The sequence below is a fragment of the Oncorhynchus tshawytscha genome, linkage group LG10 (genome assembly GCF_018296145.1).
Source record: "Oncorhynchus tshawytscha isolate Ot180627B linkage group LG10, Otsh_v2.0, whole genome shotgun sequence".
In the NCBI taxonomy this organism is placed as follows: Eukaryota; Metazoa; Chordata; class Actinopteri; order Salmoniformes; family Salmonidae; genus Oncorhynchus; species Oncorhynchus tshawytscha.
This window is the reverse complement of record NC_056438.1, coordinates 7130213-7148966: the sequence shown is the minus strand read 5'-3', so window position 1 is coordinate 7148966 and position 18754 is coordinate 7130213. Positions and strand designations below refer to the sequence as shown.

General features: G+C 47.4%; 1 protein-coding gene across 1 annotated transcript in view; it reads right to left on the bottom strand.

The window, feature by feature from the left end:
- Positions 1–6180: 6180 nt before the first annotated feature.
- LOC112240916 (pyruvate carboxylase, mitochondrial-like) overlaps positions 6181–18754 on the bottom strand; it is a 492742-nt gene continuing 480168 nt past the window's right edge. Inside the window, exons 20-21 of the mRNA XM_042329317.1 lie at positions 11680–11820; positions 6181–6502 (exon numbers count right to left, since the gene is read on the bottom strand). Coding sequence (XP_042185251.1) covers positions 6245–6502; positions 11680–11820 — 399 coding nt within the window. The 3' untranslated portion in view covers positions 6181–6244. The remainder of the gene's footprint in view (positions 6503–11679; positions 11821–18754) is intronic.

Genomic DNA, 18754 nt, shown 5'->3' with positions numbered 1-18754 from the left:
TCTGTCTGGTCCATCTCCCTCCCTCTGTGTCTGTCTGGTCCCCATCTCTCTCTCTCTTTGTCTGGGCCCCATAACTCTCTCTGTCTGGTCCACATCTCTCTCTCTGTCTGGTCCATCTCCCTCTCTGTCTCTGTCTGGGCCCCATCTCCCTCTCTGTCTGGTCCATCTCCCTCTCTGTCTCTGTCTGGGCCCCATCTCTCTCTCTGTCTGGTCCATCTCTCTCTCTCTCTCTGCCCGGTCCATCTCTCTCTCTGTCTGGTCCATTTCTCTCTCTCTCTCTCTCTCTCTGTCTGGGCCCCATCTCTCTCTGTCTGGTCCACATCTCTCTCTCGGTCTGGTCCATCTCCCTCTCTGTCTCTGTCTGGGCCCCATCTCCCTCTCTGTCTGGTCCATCTCCCTCCCTCTCTGTCTGTCTGGTCCCCATCTCTCTCTCTGTCTGGTCCATCTCCCTCTCTGTCTGGTCCATCTCTCTCTCTCTCTCTGTCTGGGCCCCATCTCTCTCTCTCTCTCTGTATGGGCCACATCTCTCTCTCTGTCTGGTCCACATCTCTCTCTCTGTCTCTCTCACTCTGTCTGGTCCATCTCTCTCTCTGCCCGGTCCATCTCTCTCTCTGTCTGGTCCATCTCTCTCTCTCTCTGTCTGGGCCCCATCTCTCTCTCTCTCTCTGCCTGGTCCCCCTCTCTCTCTGTCTGGTCCATCTCCCTCTCTCTCTCTGTCTGGGCCCCATCTCCCTCTCTGTCTGGTCCATCTCCCTCCCTCTCTGGTCTGTCTGGTCCCCATCTCTCTCTCTGTCTGGTCCCCATCTCTCTCTCTGTCTGGTCCACATCTCTCTCTCTGTCTGGTCCCCATCTCTCTCTCTGTCTGGTCCACCTCTCTCTCTCTGTCTGGTCCCCATCTCTCTCTCTGTCTGGTCCCCATCTCTCTCTCTGTCTGGTCCCCATCTCTCTCTCTGTCTGGTCCCCATCTCTCTCTCTGTCTGGTCCCCATCTCTCTCTCTGTCTGTCTGTCTGGTCCATCTCTCTCTCTCTCTCTCTGTCTGGTCCATCTCTCTCTCTCTCTCTCTCTGTCTGGTCCATCTCTCTCTCTCTCTCTGTCTGGTCCATCTCTCTCTCTCTGTCTGGTCCATCTCTCTCTCTCTCTGTCTGGTCCATCTCTCTCTCTCTCTGTCTGGTCCATCTCTCTCTCTCTCTGTCTGGTCCATCTCTCTCTCTCTCTCTGTCTGGTCCATCTCTCTCTCTCTCTCTCTGTCTGGTCCATCTCTCTCTCTCTCTCTGTCTGGTCCATCTCTCTCTCTGTCTGTCTGTCTGTCTGTCCCATCTCTCTCTCTCTCTCTCTGTCTGTCTGTCTGTCTGTCCATCTCTCTCTCTCTCTCTCTCTGTCTGGGCCCCATCTCTCTCTCTGTTTCTCTCAATTCAATTCAATTCAATTCAAGGGCTTTATTGGCATGGGAAACATGTGTTAACATTGCCAAAGCAAGTGAGGTAGACAACATACAAAGTGAATATATAAAGTGAAAAACAACAAAAATTAACAGTAAACATTACACATACAGAAGTTTCAAAACAGTAAAGACATTACAAATGTCATATTATATATATATATATATATATATATATATACAGTGTTTTAACAATGTACAAATGGTTAAAGGACACAAGATAAAATAAATAAGCATAAATATGGGTGTATTTACAATGGTGTTTGTTCTTCACTGGTTGCCCTTTTCTCGTGGCAACAGGTCACAAATCTTGCTGCTGTGATGGCACACTGTGGAATTTCACCCAGTAGATATGGGAGTTTTTCAAAATTGGATTTGTTTTTCTCTCTGCCTGGTCCATCTCCGTCTCTCTCTCTCTGTCTGAGCCCCATCTCCCTCCCTCTGTGTCTGTCTGGTCCCCATCTCTCTCTCTGTCTGGTCCCCATCTCTCTCTCTGTCTGGTCCACATCTCTCTCTCTGCCTGGTCCATCTCTCTCTCTCTCTCTCTCTCTCTCTCTGTCTGGGCCCCATCTCTCTCTCTGTCTGGTCCACATCTCTCTCTCTGGTCCATCTCTCTCTCTCTCTGTCTGGTCCCCATCTCTCTCTGATCACCATCCCTGTCTGGTCCCCATCTCTCTCTGTCTGGTCCATCTCCACTCTCTCTGTCTGGTCCCCATCTCTCTCTGTCTGGTCCCCATCTCTCTCTGTCTGGTCCCCATCCCTCTCTGTCTGTCTGTCTCGTCCCCATCTCTCTCTGTCTGGTCCATCCCTCTCTCTGTCTGGTCCCCATCTCTCTCTGTCTGGTCCCCATCTCTCTCTGTCTGGTCCCCATCTCTCTCTGTCTGATCCCGATCCCTCTCTGTCTGGTCCCCATCTCTGTCTGGTCCCCATCTCTCTCTCTGTCTCGTCCCCATCTCTCTCTGTCCCATCTCTCTCTGTCTGGTCCCCATCTCTCTCTGTCTGATCTCCATCCCTGGTCCCCATCTCTGTCTGGTCCCCATCTCTCTCTGTCTGGTCCCCATCTCTCTCTGTCTGGTCCCCATCTCTCTCTGTCTGTCTGGTCCCCATCCCGATCCACTCTCTCTGTCTGGTCCCCATCTCTCTCTGTCTGGTCCATCTCTCTCTGTCTGGTCCCCATCTCTCTCTGTCTGGTCCCCATGTCTGGTCCCCATCTGTCTGATCCCCATCCCCCATCCCTCTCTGTCTGGTCCCCATCTCTCTGGTCCCCATCTCCCACTCTCTCTGTCTGGTCCCCATCTCTCTCTCTCTCTGTCTGGTCCCCATCTCTCTCTGTCTGGTCCCCATCTCTCTCTGTCTGGTCCCCATCTCTCTCTGTCTGGTCCCCATCCCTCTCTCTGTCTGGTCCCCCTCTCTCTCTGTCTGGTCCCCATCTCTCTCTGTCTGGTCCCCATCCCTCTCTCTGTCTGGTCCCCATCCCTCTCTCTGTCTGGTCCCCATCCCCCCATCCCTCTCTGTCTGGTCCCCATCCCTCTCTCTGTCTGGTCCCCATCCCTCTCTGTCTGGTCCCCATCCCTCTCTCTGTCTGGTCCCCCACCAATGTAGCCATACAAAGGAACAGGACATTCTGAAAGAGATGAGATGTGTGACAGCCCAGCTCCTTCTGTGGAATAGCTTTGTAGTTTAATGAGAGTGCCAAGTCTCTCTCTCTCACACACACACACACACACACACACACACACACACAGACAGACAGACAGACAGACAGACAGACAGACAGACAGACAGACAGACAGACAGACAGACAGACAGACAGACAGACAGACAGACAGACAGACAGACAGAGACAGACAGACAGACAGACAGACAGACAGACAGACAGACAGACAGACAGACAGACAGACAGACAGACAGACAACCTTATGCTACAAGAACAGCAAAAGATTCTCCCCAGTTCTGTTTCAATCCCAAACTCATCCTCACCCAATGAGAACAAACCTTACGTTTGGATTAACTTTATTTAAAATACATTTTGGATTAACTTTATTTAAATGATGAACATACAGGACAAAATCATTAGTTGTTAACACAGTTGTTGTTTTGTGTATTTTGTAATAATGCAGTTAACATTACAAGCTCATTAACTAAAGTTCAGATAGAAATGTGTAGTCTGTCTGTCTGTCTGTCTGTCTGTCTGTCTGTCTGTCTGTCTGTCTGTCTGTCTGTCTGTCTGTCTGTCTGTCTGTCTGTCTGTCTGTCTGTCTGTCTGTCTCTGTCTGTCTGTCTGTCTGTCTGTCTGTCTGTCTGTCTGTCTGTCTGTCTGTCTGTCTGTCTGTCTGTCTGTCTGTGCGTGTGCGTGTGTGTGAGAGAGACTTGGTCTGTATATATATCTGGACAGGTTTAACTATATTTCTGTCAACATCCAGTTCAGATCTGTCTGTCTGCCTGTCTGTCTGTCTGTCTGTCTGTCTGTCAGATCAGTAGGAAATGCCCAGGTCTGGACAGGTTTAACTCTCTCTCTGTCTGTCTGTCCAGATCAGTAGGAAATGCCCTCTCTCTCTCTGTCTGTCTGTCCAGATCAGTAGGAAATGCCCTCTCTCTCTCTGTCTGTCTGTCCAGATCAGTAGGAAATGCCCTCTCTCTCTCTGTCTGTCTGTCCAGATCAGTAGGAAATGCCCTTTCTCTCTCTGTCTGTCTGTCCAGATCAGTAGGAAATGCCCTCTCTCTCTGTCTGTCTGTCCAGATCAGTAGGAAATGCCCTTTCTCTCTGTCTGTCTGTCCAGATCAGTAGGAAATGCCCTTTCTCTCTGTCTGTCTGTCCAGATCAGTAGGAAATGCCCTTTCTCTCTGTCTGTTAGTCCAGATCAGGGAGGAAGGCAGGGAGGGAGGGAGGTCTGGCAGGGAGGAGGGAGGGAGTAGGAAATGCCCTCTCTCTCTGTCTGTCTGGGAGGGAGATCAGGGAGGAAATGGAGGGAGGGAGGGTCTGTCTGTCCAGATCAGGCAGGAAATGCCCTCTCTCTCTGTCTGTCTGTCCAGATCAGTAGGAAATGCCCTCTCTCTCTGTCTGTTAGTCCAGATCAGGGAGGGAGGGAGGCAGGGAGAGGGGGAGGGAGGGAGGGAGGGAGGGGAGGGAGCGGGAGGGAGGCAGGGAGGCAGGCAGGGAGGGAGGCAGGGAGGCAGGCAGGGAGGGAGGGAGGGAGGCAGGGAGGGGGAGGGAGGGGAGGGGGAGGGACAGGAGGGAGGGAGGGAGAGGGAGGGAGGGGGAGGCAGGGAGGGAGGGAGGGAGGGGGAGGGAGAGAGGGAGGGAGGGAGGGAGGGGGAGGGAGGGAGGCAGGGAGGGAGGGAGGCAGAGAGGCAGGGAGGGAGGGGGGAGGGGGAGGCAGGAGGGAGGAGAGGGGAGGGAGGGAGGGAGGGAGGCAGGGAGGGAGGGAGGCAGGGAGGCAGGCAGGGAGGGAGGCAGGGAGGGAGGGGGAGGGAGGGAGGGAGAGGGAGGGAGAGGGGAGGGGGAGGGAGGAGGGAGGGAGGGAGGGAGGAGGGAGGGGAGGCAGGGGGGGGGGAGGCAGGGAGGCAGGGAGGCAGGGGGGGAGGGAGGGAGGGGGAAGAGAGAGAGAGGGAGGGAGAGAGGGGAGAGGAGGGAGGGAGGGAGGGAGGCAGGGAGGGGGGAGGGAGGGGGAGGGAGGAGAGGGAGGCAGGGAGGCAGGGAGGGAGGGAGGTTGGGGGAATGAGGTGAAAAGGTAGATGCAGGGAATCTGTGTTGGGTTGATTGTAATTTAGCTTTTGACAAAAACGTACCAATATAATATATAATATATAATTCAGATGCTTTCATGTTCATAGCATCTGGTACAAAATATTCATCTCATAAGTCATCTCATTTCAATGAAAAATTTAAGTTGGTGCTGGAAAAACATTTTTAAACATTTTAAAGTAAAGTAATATTCAAGTCCTACAGTAGATGCAGATTACCTTATTAAGAAAACAGTCAAAAACTAATTTAGAAATCAAATTATTATAAACAAAGTAACATAAACATAATATGATTATAACCATTATAATAACCTAACTTGATTGCTTGATTCTATTCTAAAATGTGTGAGATGACGACAGTGACGTTGCCATGACAACTGTCCCACGATGCATTGCGTGTGTGTAGCGTCAGGCAGCGGCTAACAAAATGTTACCATTAATATTTCAAAGCCTCAGGAATAGGTTTTCCAGCTCCGCTAGATTTAACATTAAAACAAGTTTGCAGCCGGTGACAAACACACACACACACACACACACACAAAAGCGCAAACACACACACACAGGAGAATATCAACAGCTAAATACTCTCTATCCCCAGGGTCACCACATTATTGCTGCTAATTTAAACATCATTAGTAAAGGTAATTAATTCACCAACGAATAATTACTCAGCTAAAATAAAACCTATTTCTCCTCTCTCTCTCTCTCTCTCTCTCTCTCTCTCTCTCTCTCTCTCTCTCTCTCTCTCTCTCTTTCTCTTTCTCTCTCTCTCACTCTTTCTCTCTCTCTACTCCATCTCTCTACTCCCTCTCTCTACTCCCTCTCTCTACTCCATCTCTCTACTCCCTCTCTCTACTCCATCTCTCTACTCCATCTCTCTACTCCCTCTCTCTACTCCATCTCTCTACTCCATCTCTCTACTCCATCTCTCTACTCCATCTCTCTACTCCCTCTCTCTACTCCATCTCTCTACTCCATCTCTCTACTCCCATCTCTCTACTCCCTCTCTCTACTCCATCTCTCTACTCCATCTCTCTACTCCATCTCTCTACTCCATCTCTCTACTCCTCTGCAGTGATTTCCAATATCAAATCATCTCCTTCCAAACTATTATCAGTGTCCACATGAATCACCGTGACAACCCCAGTCAGTGGAGAGTTGACCACAGTCTCCATCTTCATAGCTGACAGAACACAAAGCGGCTGACCCTTCTCCACCTTCTGACCAGGCTCAACTTTGACCTCGATGACCTTTCCGGGCATGGGTGCCCCCACCTGACCCCGGACGGACTTCAGAGCCTTGGGATGGAACTTCATCTCCTGTAGAAGGGGAGGTGGGGAGAAAAATCAATCAATCATCAATTGTCAATCAATCATCTATCTATCAATCATCAATCAATCATCAATCAATCATCAAGGATTTGATGGGATCGATAAGATCCTAGGTGTCTTTGCTCTTCAACAGTGAGACCTAGATTGATGTCATGAGGATATGAATGAAGAGAGCCTGGTAACAGCAATGCTCCCTTCCCATTGAGATCACACATTCACAGTCCAGTCCAGTCCAGTCTGTCCAGTCCGGTCCAGTCCGGTCCAGTCCAGTCCTGGTAACAGCAATGCTCCCTTCCCATTGAGATCACACAGAGTCAGTCAGTCCTGGTAAAAGTGCTCCCTTCCCATTGAGATCAGTCCGTCCAGTCTGTCCAGTCCGGTCCAGTCCAGTCCTGGTAACAGCAATGCTCCCTTCCCCTTGAGATCACACATTCACATTCACAGTCCAGTCCAGTCTAGTCTAGTCTAGTCCAGTCCAGTCTAAGTCTTGTCCAGTCCAGTCCAGTCCAGTCCAGTCAAAGTCTTGTCCAGTCCAGTCTATTCTAGTCCAGTCCAGTCCAGTCTAAGTCCAGTCTAAGTCCAGTCCAGTCCAGTCCAGTCTTCAAGTCTCAGTCCAGTCTAGTCCAGTCCAGTCCAGTCTATGTCCAGTCCAGTCTAGTCCAGTCCAGTCAAGTCCAGTCCAGTCTATTCTAGTCCAGTCTAGTCTCCAGTCTCCAGTCTAGTCCAGTCTAGTCCAGTCTAGTCTAGTCTAGTCCAGTCCATTCCAGTTAAGTCCAGTCCAGTCTAAGTCCAGTCCAGTCTAAGTCCAGTCCAGTCCAGTCAAGTCCAGTCCAGTCCAGTCCAGTCAAGTCTAAGTCTAGTCCAGTCTAGTCTAGTCTAGTCCAGTCTAGTCCAGTCCAGTCCAGTCCAGTCCAGTCTAAGTCCAGTCCAGTCCAGTCCAGTCCAGTCCAGTCCAGTCTAAGTCCAGTCCAGTCCAGTCTAAGTCCAGTCTAAGTCCAGTCCAGTCCAGTCCAGTCCAGTCTAGTCCAGTCCAGTCTAAGTCCAGTCAGTCCAGTCCAGTCCAGTCTAAGTCCAGTCCAGTCTAAGTCCAGTCCAGTCCAGTCTAAGTCTCCCGTCCAGTCTAGTCCAGTCTAGTCCAGTCCAGTCCAGTCCAAGTCCAGTCCAGTCTAAGTCCAGTCCAGTCTAAGTCCAGTCCAGTCCAGTCTAGTCTAAGTCCAGTCCAGTCCAAGTCCAGTCCAGTCCAAGTCCAGTCCAGTCCAAGTCCAGTCCAAGTCCAGTCCAAGTCCAGTCCAAGTCCAGTCTAAGTCCAGTCCAGTCCAGTCCAGTCCAGTCTAGTGTCCAGTCCAGTCCAGTCTAGTCCAGTCCAGTCCAGTCCAGACTAGTCCAGTCTAGTCTATTCCAGTCCAGTCTAAGTCCAGTCTACGTCCAGTCCAGTCAAGTCCAGTCCAGTCTCCAGTCAAGTCCAGTCCAGTCTAGTCAAGTCCACTGCTTTTAATCAGGGCAAGGTGTCTGGTAACATGGCTGAATACAAACAGTGCAGCTATTCCCTCCGCAAGTATCAAACAAGCTAAGCGCCAGTACAGAGACAAAGTAGAATCTCAATTCAACGTCCAGTCAGACACAAGAGGTATGTGGCAGGGTCTACAGTCAATCACGGTCTACAGGAAGAAACCCAGCCCAGTCACGGACCAGAATGTCTTGCTCCCAGTCAGACTAAATAACTTTTTTGCCCGTCTTTGAGGACAATACAGTGCCACTGACACGTCCTGCAACGTCCATGCGGTCTCAGTTCAGTGCAGCCGAAGTGAGTAAGACATTTAAACGTGTTAGTCCGCAAGGCTGCAGGCCCAACGTCCAGTCCCCAGTCGCGTCAGAGCATGTCCAGTCCAGTCAGCTGGCCGGTCAGTTTACGTCATATTCAATCAATCCCTAGTACCAGTCTGCTGTTCCCAGTGCTTCAAGAGGGCCACCATTGTTCCTGTTCCCAAGTCTAAGGTAACTGAGCTCAGTCCAGTCCGTTCAGTCCAGTCTAAGTCTCACATCCATCATCATGAAGTGCTTTGAGAGACTAGTCAAGTCCAGTAGTCACCTCCAGTCTACCTGACACCCTTGACCCACTCCAATTTGCTTACCAGTCTAAGTCAAATAGGTCCACAGTCGATGCAAGTCTCAACCACACTGCACACTGCCCAACCCAGTCTGGACAAGAGGAATACCTATGTGAGAATGTCTGTTCATCGACTACAGCTCGGTCCAGTTCAACACCATAGTACCCTCCAAGTCTCAGTCAGTCAAGTCGAGACCCTGGGTCTCGTCCCCGCCCAGTCAACTGGGTCTGGTCCAGTCCTGACGGGCAGTCCCAGGTGGTGAGGGTAGGTCAAGTCCAGTCATCTCCTCCCCGCTGATCCAGTCAAGTCCACTGGGGCCCCAGTCAAGTCCAGTGTCCAGTTCTGAGCCCTCTCCTGTACTCCCTGTTCAGTCCCAGTCTAAGTCGTGGCCATGCACGTCTCCAACTCAATCATCAAGTTTGCGGACGAGTCACAACAGTGGTAGGCTTGATTACCAACAACGACGAGTCGGTCCTCTACAGTCTAGTCCAGGTCCAGTCTAGTCTAAGGGCCCTCGGAGTGTGGTGTCAGTCTAGTCACACTCAACGTCAGTCCAAACTAAGGAGATGATTGTCCAGTCTTCAGGAAACAGCAGAGGGAACAGTCCAGTCATCCACAGTCGATGGAACAGTAGTGGAGTCCAGGGTAGCAAGTTTTAAGTTCCTCGGTCCATTCACATCACAGACAAACTGAATTGGTCCAGTCACACAGACAGCATTGTGAGGAAGGCGCAGTTCAAGTCAGCGCCTCTTCAGTCTCAGGAGGCTGAAGAAATTCAGTCTTGTCACCAAAAGTCTCACAAACTTCTACAGATGCACAATCAGTCATCCTGGCGGGCTGTATCACCGTCTGGTATGGCAACTGCACCGCCCTCAACCGTAAGGCTCTCCAGAGGGTAGTGAGGTCTGCAGTCAACGCATCACCGTCCAGGGCAAACTACCTGCCCTCCAGGACACCTACACCACCCGATGCTACAGGAAGGCCATAAAGATCATCAAGGTCATCAACCACCCGAGCCACTGCCTGTTCACCCCGCTGCCATCCAGTCCGAGTCAGTCCAGGTGCATCAAAGCTGGGACCGTCCAGTCCAGACTGAAAAACAGCTTCTATCTCAAGGCCATCAGACTGTTAAACAGCCACCACTAACATTGAGTGGCTACTGCCAACACACTGTCAATGACACTGAGTCTAGTCCAGCCACTTTAATCATGGGAATCGATGGGAAATGATGTAAATATATCACTAGCCACTTTAAACAATGCTACCTTATATAATGTTACTTACCCTACATTGTTCATCTCATATGCATACGTTGAGTACTGTACTCTATATCATCGAGTGCATCCTTATGTAATACATGTATCACTAGCCACTTTAACTATGCCACTTGGTTTACATACTTATCTCATATGTATATACTGTACTCGTCTATCATCTACTGTATCTTGCCTATGCTGCTCTGTACCATCACTCATTCATATATCCTTATGTACATATTCTTTATCCCCTTACACTGTGTATGACAGTAGTTTTTTTGGAATTGTTAGTTAGTTACTTGCTCAAGTTAGTACTGCATTGTCGGAACTAGAAGTCACAAGCATTTCGCTACACTCGCATTAACATCTGCTAACCATGTGTATGTGACAAATAAAATTTGATTTGATTTGATTTGATTTGATTTCCAGTCCAGTTAAGTCCAGTCCAGTCTAGTCCAGTCCAGTCTAAGTCCAGTCCAGTCCAGTCTAAGTCCAGTCCAGTCCAGTCCAGTCTAAGTCCAGTCCAGTCCAGTCTAAGTCCAGTCTAAGTCCAGTCCAGTCCAGTCTAAGTCCAGTCCAGTCCAGTCCAGTCCAGTCCAGTCTAGTCTAGTCCAGTCCAGTCCAGTCTAAGTCCAGTCCAGTCCAGTCCAGTCCAAGTCCAGTCCAGTCTAAGTCCAGTCCAGTCCAGTCCAGTAAGTCCAGTCCAGTCTAAGTCCAGTCCAGTCTAGTCCAGTCCAGTCCAGTCCAGTCTCAGTCCAGTCCAGTCCAGTCCAAGTCCAGTCCAGTCTAGTCCAGTCCAGTCCAGTCCAGTCTCTAAGTCCAGTCCAGTCCAGTCCAGTCTAAGTCTAGTCCAGTCTAAGTCCAGTCTAAGTCCAGTCCAAATCCAGTTTTAGTCCAAGTCCAGTCCAGTCTAAGTCCAGTCCAGTCCATTCTAAGTCCAGTCTAAGTCTGTCCAGTCCAGTCAGTCTAGTCTAGTCCAGTCCAGTCCAGTCCAAGTCAGTCCAGTCCAGTCCAGTCCAGTCCAGTCCAGTCTAAGTCCAGTCCAGTCCAGTCCAAGTCAGTCCAAGTCCAGTCCAGTCCAAGTCCAGTCCAGTGTAGTCCAGTCCAGTCCAAGTCCAGTCCAAGTCCAGTCCAGTCCAGTCTAAGTCCAGTCCAAGTCCAGTCAGTCCAGTCCAGTCCAGTCTAGTCTAGTCCAGTCCAGTCCCAGTCAGTCCCAGTCCAGTCCAGTCCAGTCCAGTCCAGTCCAAGTCCAGTCAGTCCAAGTCCAGTTCAAGTCCAGTTCAAGTCCAGTCCAGTCCAGTCTAAGTCCAGTCCAAGTCCAGTCCAGTCCAGTCTAAGTCCAGTCCAGTCTAGTCCAGTCCAGTCCAGTCCAGTCCAGTCCAGTCCAGTCTAGTCTAGTCTAAGTCCAGTCCAGTCCAGTCCAGTCCAGTCCCAGTCCAGTCCAGTCCAGTCCAAGTCCAGTCCAGTCCAAGTCCAGTCCAGTCCAAGTCCAGTCCAGTCCAAGTCCAGTTCAAGTCCAGTTCAAGTCCAGTCCAGTCCAGTTCAGTCCAGTCCAGTCCAAGTCCAGTCCAAGTCCTGTCCAGTCCAGTCCAGTCTAAGTCCAGTCTAAGTCCAGTCCCAGTCAGTCCAAGTCAAGTCAGTCAGTCCAAGTCAGTCCAGTCCAGTCCAAGTCCAGTCCAGTCCAAGTCCAGTCCAGTCTAAGTCCAGTCCAGTCCAGTCCAGTCTAAGTCTAGTCCAGTCCAGTCCAGTCCAGTTTTCAACCTTCAACCCGTCCATTAATTAACCAATAAATCAGACGTACCTTCATGGCCACATTATCTTTGACCAGGACGGACCGCAGCTGACCGTTGAGCTCAAAGAAGACTCCTCTCTGTCCTGTCTTATTCAAGTCTCCCACCGCTAGGGCTTTGATGTGTAACGTCTTCCCTCTCTCTATCTCCACCTGGGAGGGAAAGGGAGGAAGAGGGGGATGGAGAGAGAGAGAGGAGAGGGGGAGAGATGTAGAGAGAGAGAGCTGTAATGTAAAGTAGCTATTTTCAGTCCTCTGTATGTCGTAAATAAATCTGTACTGTCTTCAGAATCACTCTATCCTCTGTGCATTGCATGCGTGATTTCAGTGACTATTCCAGTCTATTTTAGTCAGGGGTTTTAACTGTTTCATGGAACAGAACAGAAAATTGGAAAAAAATAATATTTTTCGAGGAACAGAAACAAAACCAGGAATGAAAGTGACCTATATAGTTCCTGAACAGAACCGCTATTTTAAAAACATGGCATTCCGGATTAACATTGGGATTCCGGATTAATATGGAATTTGGAATTCTGGATTAGTATGGGATTCCGGATTTCTTGCTTATTCCCTTCTGATTCTGGGAATTTTCCTACCGGAATTTGGGGAAAACCTGAGAATTTGCAAATCAAAGGAAGTCTCAAGGTTTTACTCGCCTGAGGTAGAGTATCTCATGAAAAGCTGTAGACCACACTATCTACCTAGAGAGTTTGTCTATATTCTTCGTAGATGTCTATTTACCACCACATACCGATACTAAGACAGCACTCTGAGCTGTATTCCGCCATAAGCAAACAGGAAAACGCTCATCCAGAGGCGGCGCTCCTAGTGGCCGGGGACTTTAATGCAGGGAAACTTCAATCAGTTTTAACTCATTTCTACCAAGTTGCTAAATGTGCAACCAGAGGGAAAAATACCACATTTACTCCACACACAGAGAGGCATACAAAGCTCTCCCTCACCCTCCATTTCGCAAATCTGACCATAATTCTATCCTCCTGATTCCTGCTTAAAAGCAAACACTAAAGCAGGAAGTATCAGTGACTCGGTCAATAAAAAAAGTGGTCAGATGAAGCAGATGCTACAGGACTGTTTTTCTAGCACAGATTGGAATATGTTCCCAGGATTCTTCCGATGGCATTAAGTAGTACACCACATCAGTCACTGGTTTCATCAATAAGTGCATCGATGACGTTGTCCCCACAGTGACTGTACGTACATACCCCAACCAGAAGCCATTGTCACGCCCTGACCGTAGAGAGCTTTATATGTCTCTATGTTGGTTTGGTCAGGGTGTGATTTGGGTGGGCATTCTATGTCCCTTTTTCTATGATCTGCATTTCTGTGTGTTTGGCCGGGTGGTGGATCTCAATCAGAGGCAGCTGTCTATCGTTGTCTCTGACTGAGAACCATACTTAGGTAGCCTTTTTCCCCACCTGTATTTGTGGGTAGTTGTCCTGTGAGCACTACGTTGGCGTCACGGTTTCGTTTTGATGTTTATTGTTTTGTTGACGACATCTTCTAATAAAGAGGTATGTACCTTCACCACGCCACACATTGGTCCGCTCTTTCCACCATAGACAATCGTGACTTCGTCCCCACAATGGCTGTACGTGTGATCGTACGTACATACCCCAACCAGAAGCCATGGATTACATTTATTTATACTCTCTCTATACCTCAGTGTTGCTATACTCTCTCTCTACCTCAGTGACTCTCTCTGTACCTCAGTGTTGCTATACTCTCTCTCTACCTCAGTGACTCTCTCTGTACCTCAGTGTTGCTATACTCTGTCTGTACCTCAGTGTTGCTATACTCTGTCTGCACCTCAGTGTTGCTATACTCTGTCTGTACCTCAGTGTTGCTATACTCTGTCTGCACCTCAGTGTTGCTATACTCTGTCTGTACCTCAGTGTTGCTATACTCTGTCTGTACCTCAGTGTTGCTATACTCTCTCTGTACCTCAGTGTTGCTATTTCAGCGACTGTTAACCCGTCTCCCCTGTAGCTAGTGGTATGTTGCTATAGGCGACATGGCTGTCGTACTGTTAGTCCATCTCCCCTGTAGCTAGCGGTATGTTGCTATAGGCGACATAGCTGTCGTACTGTAGGTCCATCTCCCCTGTAGCTAGCGGTATGTTGCTATAGGCGACATGGCAGTCGTACTGTTAGTCCATCTCCCCTGTAGCTAGTGGTATGTTGCTATAGGCGACATGGCTGTCGTACTGTTAGTCCGTCTCCCCTGTAGCTAGTGGTATGTTGCCATAGGCGACATGGCTGTCGTACTGTTAATCGATCTTCCCTGACCATGTTTTTGTTTTTTGGTTCTGTACTCTAGCACTTTGAGTTTGAAAGGACACAATGACAACGAGGGTGAAGTGCAGACTGTCAGCTTTAATTTGAGGGTATTTTCATTCATATCGGATGAACCTTTCAGAAATGACAGCACCTTTTGTTCCATGTTCCCCCCCATTTTAAGGTACAAGTGTTTGTTGAATTGGCATCACAGATGTGTGTCGTTAGGCAGGTGTATCCATTTGTGTCGTTAGTGAATGCAGGAGAGCTGTTGATGAATAGTATTGATTCTAGACTTTGCTGTTGCCTTTGGAGGCTGTTGTTGTGGTGTGACAACATGATGAAGACAGCAGTGTCGATGCAAATGAACCTGGCCGTCCATAAGCCTCAGGAATGAAAATCAACCAATCAGGAACATTTCAAAAACCCCGGGCACGCCCAAGTCAACAGTTTGGTTCATCATTAACAAGAAAACACCAACCGGTGAACTCAATTATGTCAAATGACCCGGTGGACTGAGGAAGACCACTGTAGTGGATGACCATAGAATACTCTCTGTGGTGAAGAACCCCCCCCTGACAACAGCCCAACAGATCAGAAACACTCTCCTGTATGCAGATGTGTCAAAGTCAACCGAACGTAGAAGACTACACCAGCAGGACGACAGAGGGTACAAACCACTGATAAACCTGAACAACAGAAAGGACAGATTACAGTTTCCTAAAAGAGCCCCAAGAGTTCTGTGAAAAAAAGTATTTTGGACAGATGAGACAAATATTAATGGATGGAAAGCGGAATATTAGTGATGGAAAGCGGAATATTAGTGATGGAAAGCGGAATATTAGTGATGGAAAGTGGAATATTAGTGATGGAAAGCGGAATATTAGTGATGGAAAGCGGAATATTAGTGATGGAAAGCGGAATATTAGTGATGGAAAGCAGAATATTAGTGATGGAAAGCGGAATATTAGTGATGGAAAGCGGAAAGTGTGGAGAGAAAAAATAGACATGCGAATGATCCAAAGCATACCACCTCATCCGTGAAACATGTTGGAGGGGGTGTTATGACTTGGGCCTGTAATGGCTGCCAGTGGAACAGGCTCACTTGTCTTCATCGATGATGTGACTGCAGACAGAATTGAATTCTGAAGTCTACAGAAGTATTTTATCTGCTCAGATAAAACCAAATGTCTCCTAACTCATTGGATCGGCACATCATCATGCAACAAGTCAATGACCCTAAACATATTGCTGGAGCAACGAAGGGGTTTTTGATGGCCAAAAAGTGGAAAATCCTTGACTGGCTGAGTCAATCACCGGATCTGAATCCAATTGAACATGCATTTTAACATGCTGAAGAAGAGACTGGAGGCAATAACTCCCCAAATCAAGCAGGAGCTGAAGATGGCTGCAGTACAGGCCTGGCAGAGCATCACCAGGGAAGATACCCAGTGTCTGGTGATGTCGATGTATCACAGACTTCAAGCAGTCATTGCATGCAAAGGATACGTGACCATATATTAACAATGATTACTTTATTCAACATTATGTTTAACTGTGAATTCTGGTGCTCACTGGATCTGTATGTTGCTATAGGCAACATGGCTGGCATACTGTTCATCATCTATACACTATTCTCGGGATTCGTTTTCTATTCTAGTATTTATTATTCTATTTTTGTCTCATACGGTGTGACTAGTCTATATTTCTGTCTGTCGCTATGTCTCTGTCTATGTATCTGTCTCTATGTCTCTGATCTCTGTCTCTGATCTCTATGTCTCTATCTCTATGTCTCTAAGTCTCTGTCTCTGTCTCTATGTCTCTGTCTCTATGTCTCTCTGTCTCTATGTCTCTGATCTCTATGTCTCTGATCTCTATGTCTCTGATCTCTATGTCTCTGTCTATGTATCTGTCTATGTATCTGTCTCTGTCTCTATGTCTCTGTCTCTATGTATCTGATCTCTATGTCTCTATGTCTCTGTCTCTATGTCTCTCTGATCTCTATGTCTCTGATCTCTAAGTCTCTGTCTCTATGTCTCTGTCTCTCTGTCTCTCTGTCTCTATGTCTCTGATCTCTGTCTCTCTGTCTCTATGTCGCTGTCTCTATGTCTCTGATCTCTATGTATCTGTCTCTGTCTCTGTCTCTGTCTCTGATCTCTATGTCTCTATGTCTCTGATCGCTATGTCTCTCTCTATATATCTCTGATCTCCATATCTCTGAATCTCTGATCTATATGTCTCTGTCTCTATGTCTCTGATCTCTATGTCTCTCTCTCCATATCTCTGAATCTCTGATCTATATGTCTCTGTCTCTATGTCTCTGTCTTTATGTCTATGTCTCTCTGTCTATGTCTCTCTGTCTCTATGTCTCTGATCTCTATGTCTCTGTCTCTATGTCTCTGTGTCTATGTATCTGATCTCTATGTCTCTCTGTCTCTGTCTCTGATCTGTATGTCTCTGATCTCTGTCTCTATGTCTCTGATCTCTATGTCTCTGATCTCTATGTCTCTGATCTCTGTCTCTGATCTCTATGTCTCTCTCTGTCTCTGTCTCTATATATCTGTCTTTATATGTCTGTCTCTGTCTCTGTCTGTATGTCTCTGTCTCTATGTCTCTGATCTCTATGTCTCTGTCTCTATATATCTGTCTGTATGTCTATGTCTCTGATCTCTGTCTCTGATCTCTATGTCTCTCTCTGTCTCTATATATCTGTCTTTATATGTCTGTCTCTATGTCTCTGTCTGTATGTCTCTATGTCTCTGATCACTCTGTCTGTATGTCTCTATGTCTCTGTCTCTATGTCTCTGTCTGTATGTCTCTATGTCTCTGTCTCTATGTCTCTGTCTGTATGTCTCTATGTCTCTGTCTCTATGTCTCTGTCTGTATGTCTCTGTCTCTATGTCTCTGTCTGTATGTCTCTATGTCTCTGATCTCTATGTCTCTCTCTCTATGTCTCTGTCTCTATATATCTGTCTTTATATGTCTGTCTCTATGTCTCTGATCTCTATGTCTCTCTCTCTATGTCTCTGTCTTTATATGTCTGTCTCTGTCTCTGTCTCTATGTCTCTGTCTGTATGTCTCTGTGTCTCTGTCTCTATGTCTCTGTCTGTATGTCTCTGTCTCTATGTCTCTGTCTCTGTCTGTATGTCTCTATGTCTCTGTCTCTATGTCTCTGTCTGTATGTCTCTGTCTGTATGTCTCTGTCTCTGTCTGTATGTCTCTGTCTCTGATCTCTAATCTCTATGTCTCTCTCTCTATGTCTCTGTCTTTATATGTCTGTCTTTATATGTCTCTGTCTCTATGTCTCTGTCTCTATGTCTCTGATCTCTATGTCTCTGTCTGTATGTCTCTATGTCTCTGATCACTCTGTCTGTATGTCTCTATGTCTCTGATCACTCTGTCTGTATGTCTCTGTCTCTATGTCTATGTCTCTGTCTCTGTCTGTATGTCTCTATGTCTCTGTCTCTATGTCTCTGTCTGTATGTCTCTGTCTGTATGTCTCTGTATGTCTCTGTCTCTGTCTCTATGTCTCTGTCTCTGTCTGTATGTCTCTGTCTGTATGTCTCTATGTCTCTGTCTCTATGTCTCTGTCTGTATGTCTCTGTCTCTATGTCTCTGTCTCTATGTCTCTGTCTGTATGTCTCTGATCTCTATGTCTCTCTCTCTGTCTCTGTCTCTATATATCTGTCTTTATATGTCTGTCTCTGATCTCTATGTCTCTGTCTGTATTTCTCTATGTCTCTGATCACTCTGTCTGTATGTCTCTATGTCTCTGATCACTCTGTCTGTATGTCTCTGTCTCTGTCTCTGTTTCTGTCTGTATGTCTCTAATCTCTATGTATCTGTCTGTATGTCTCTGTCTGTATGTCTCTGTCTGTATGTCTCTGTTCTGTATGTATCTGTCTGTATGTATCTGTCTGTATGTCTCTGTCTCTATGTCTCTGATCTCTATGTCTCTGTCTGTATGTCTCTGTCTGTATGTCTCTGTCTGTATGTCTCTGTCTGTATGTCTCTGTCTGTATGTCTCTCTGTCTCTGTCTCTGTCTGTATGTCTCTCTGTCTCTGTCTCTGTCTGTATGTCTCTGTCTATGTCTCTATGTCTCTGTCTCTGATCTCTATGTCTGTATGTCTCTGATCTCTATGTATCTGTCTCTCTGTCTCTGTCTGTATGTCTCTATGTCTCTGTCTGTATGTCTCTGTCTGTCTGTCTCTGTCTCTATTTCTAATAAATAAAGATTCACTCTCAAAATAAGTTATTTTCTGTTCATGTAGAAAATGAAATAACATTTCCAGGGAACTTGGTTTCCTAGTAACAAATAGAATGGACAAGGTTGTCGATAAAGTTGGTTCAAAAAAATGTTTAAAGAGATGAACAGAAGTGGGCTCACCAAGAAAGAAGTCAGTTAATCTGTTGTTCAGTCTGACAATGTAATAACATGGATGACATGGGTAATATCTGTAACATGGGTAACATGGGTAACATGGGTAACATGGGTAACATGGGTAACATCTGTAACATGGGTAACATCTGTAACATGGGTAACATCTGTAACATGGGTAACATGAGTAACATCTAACATCTGTAACATGGGTAACATGGGTAACATCTGTAACATGGGTAACATGGGTAACATGGGTAACATGTGTAACATCTGTAACATGCGCAACATGGGTAACACTGGTAGCATCTGTAACATGGGCAACATGGGTAACATCTGTAACATGGTTAACATCTGTAACATGGGCAACATCTGTAACATGGGCAACATCTGTAACATGGGTAATATCTGTAA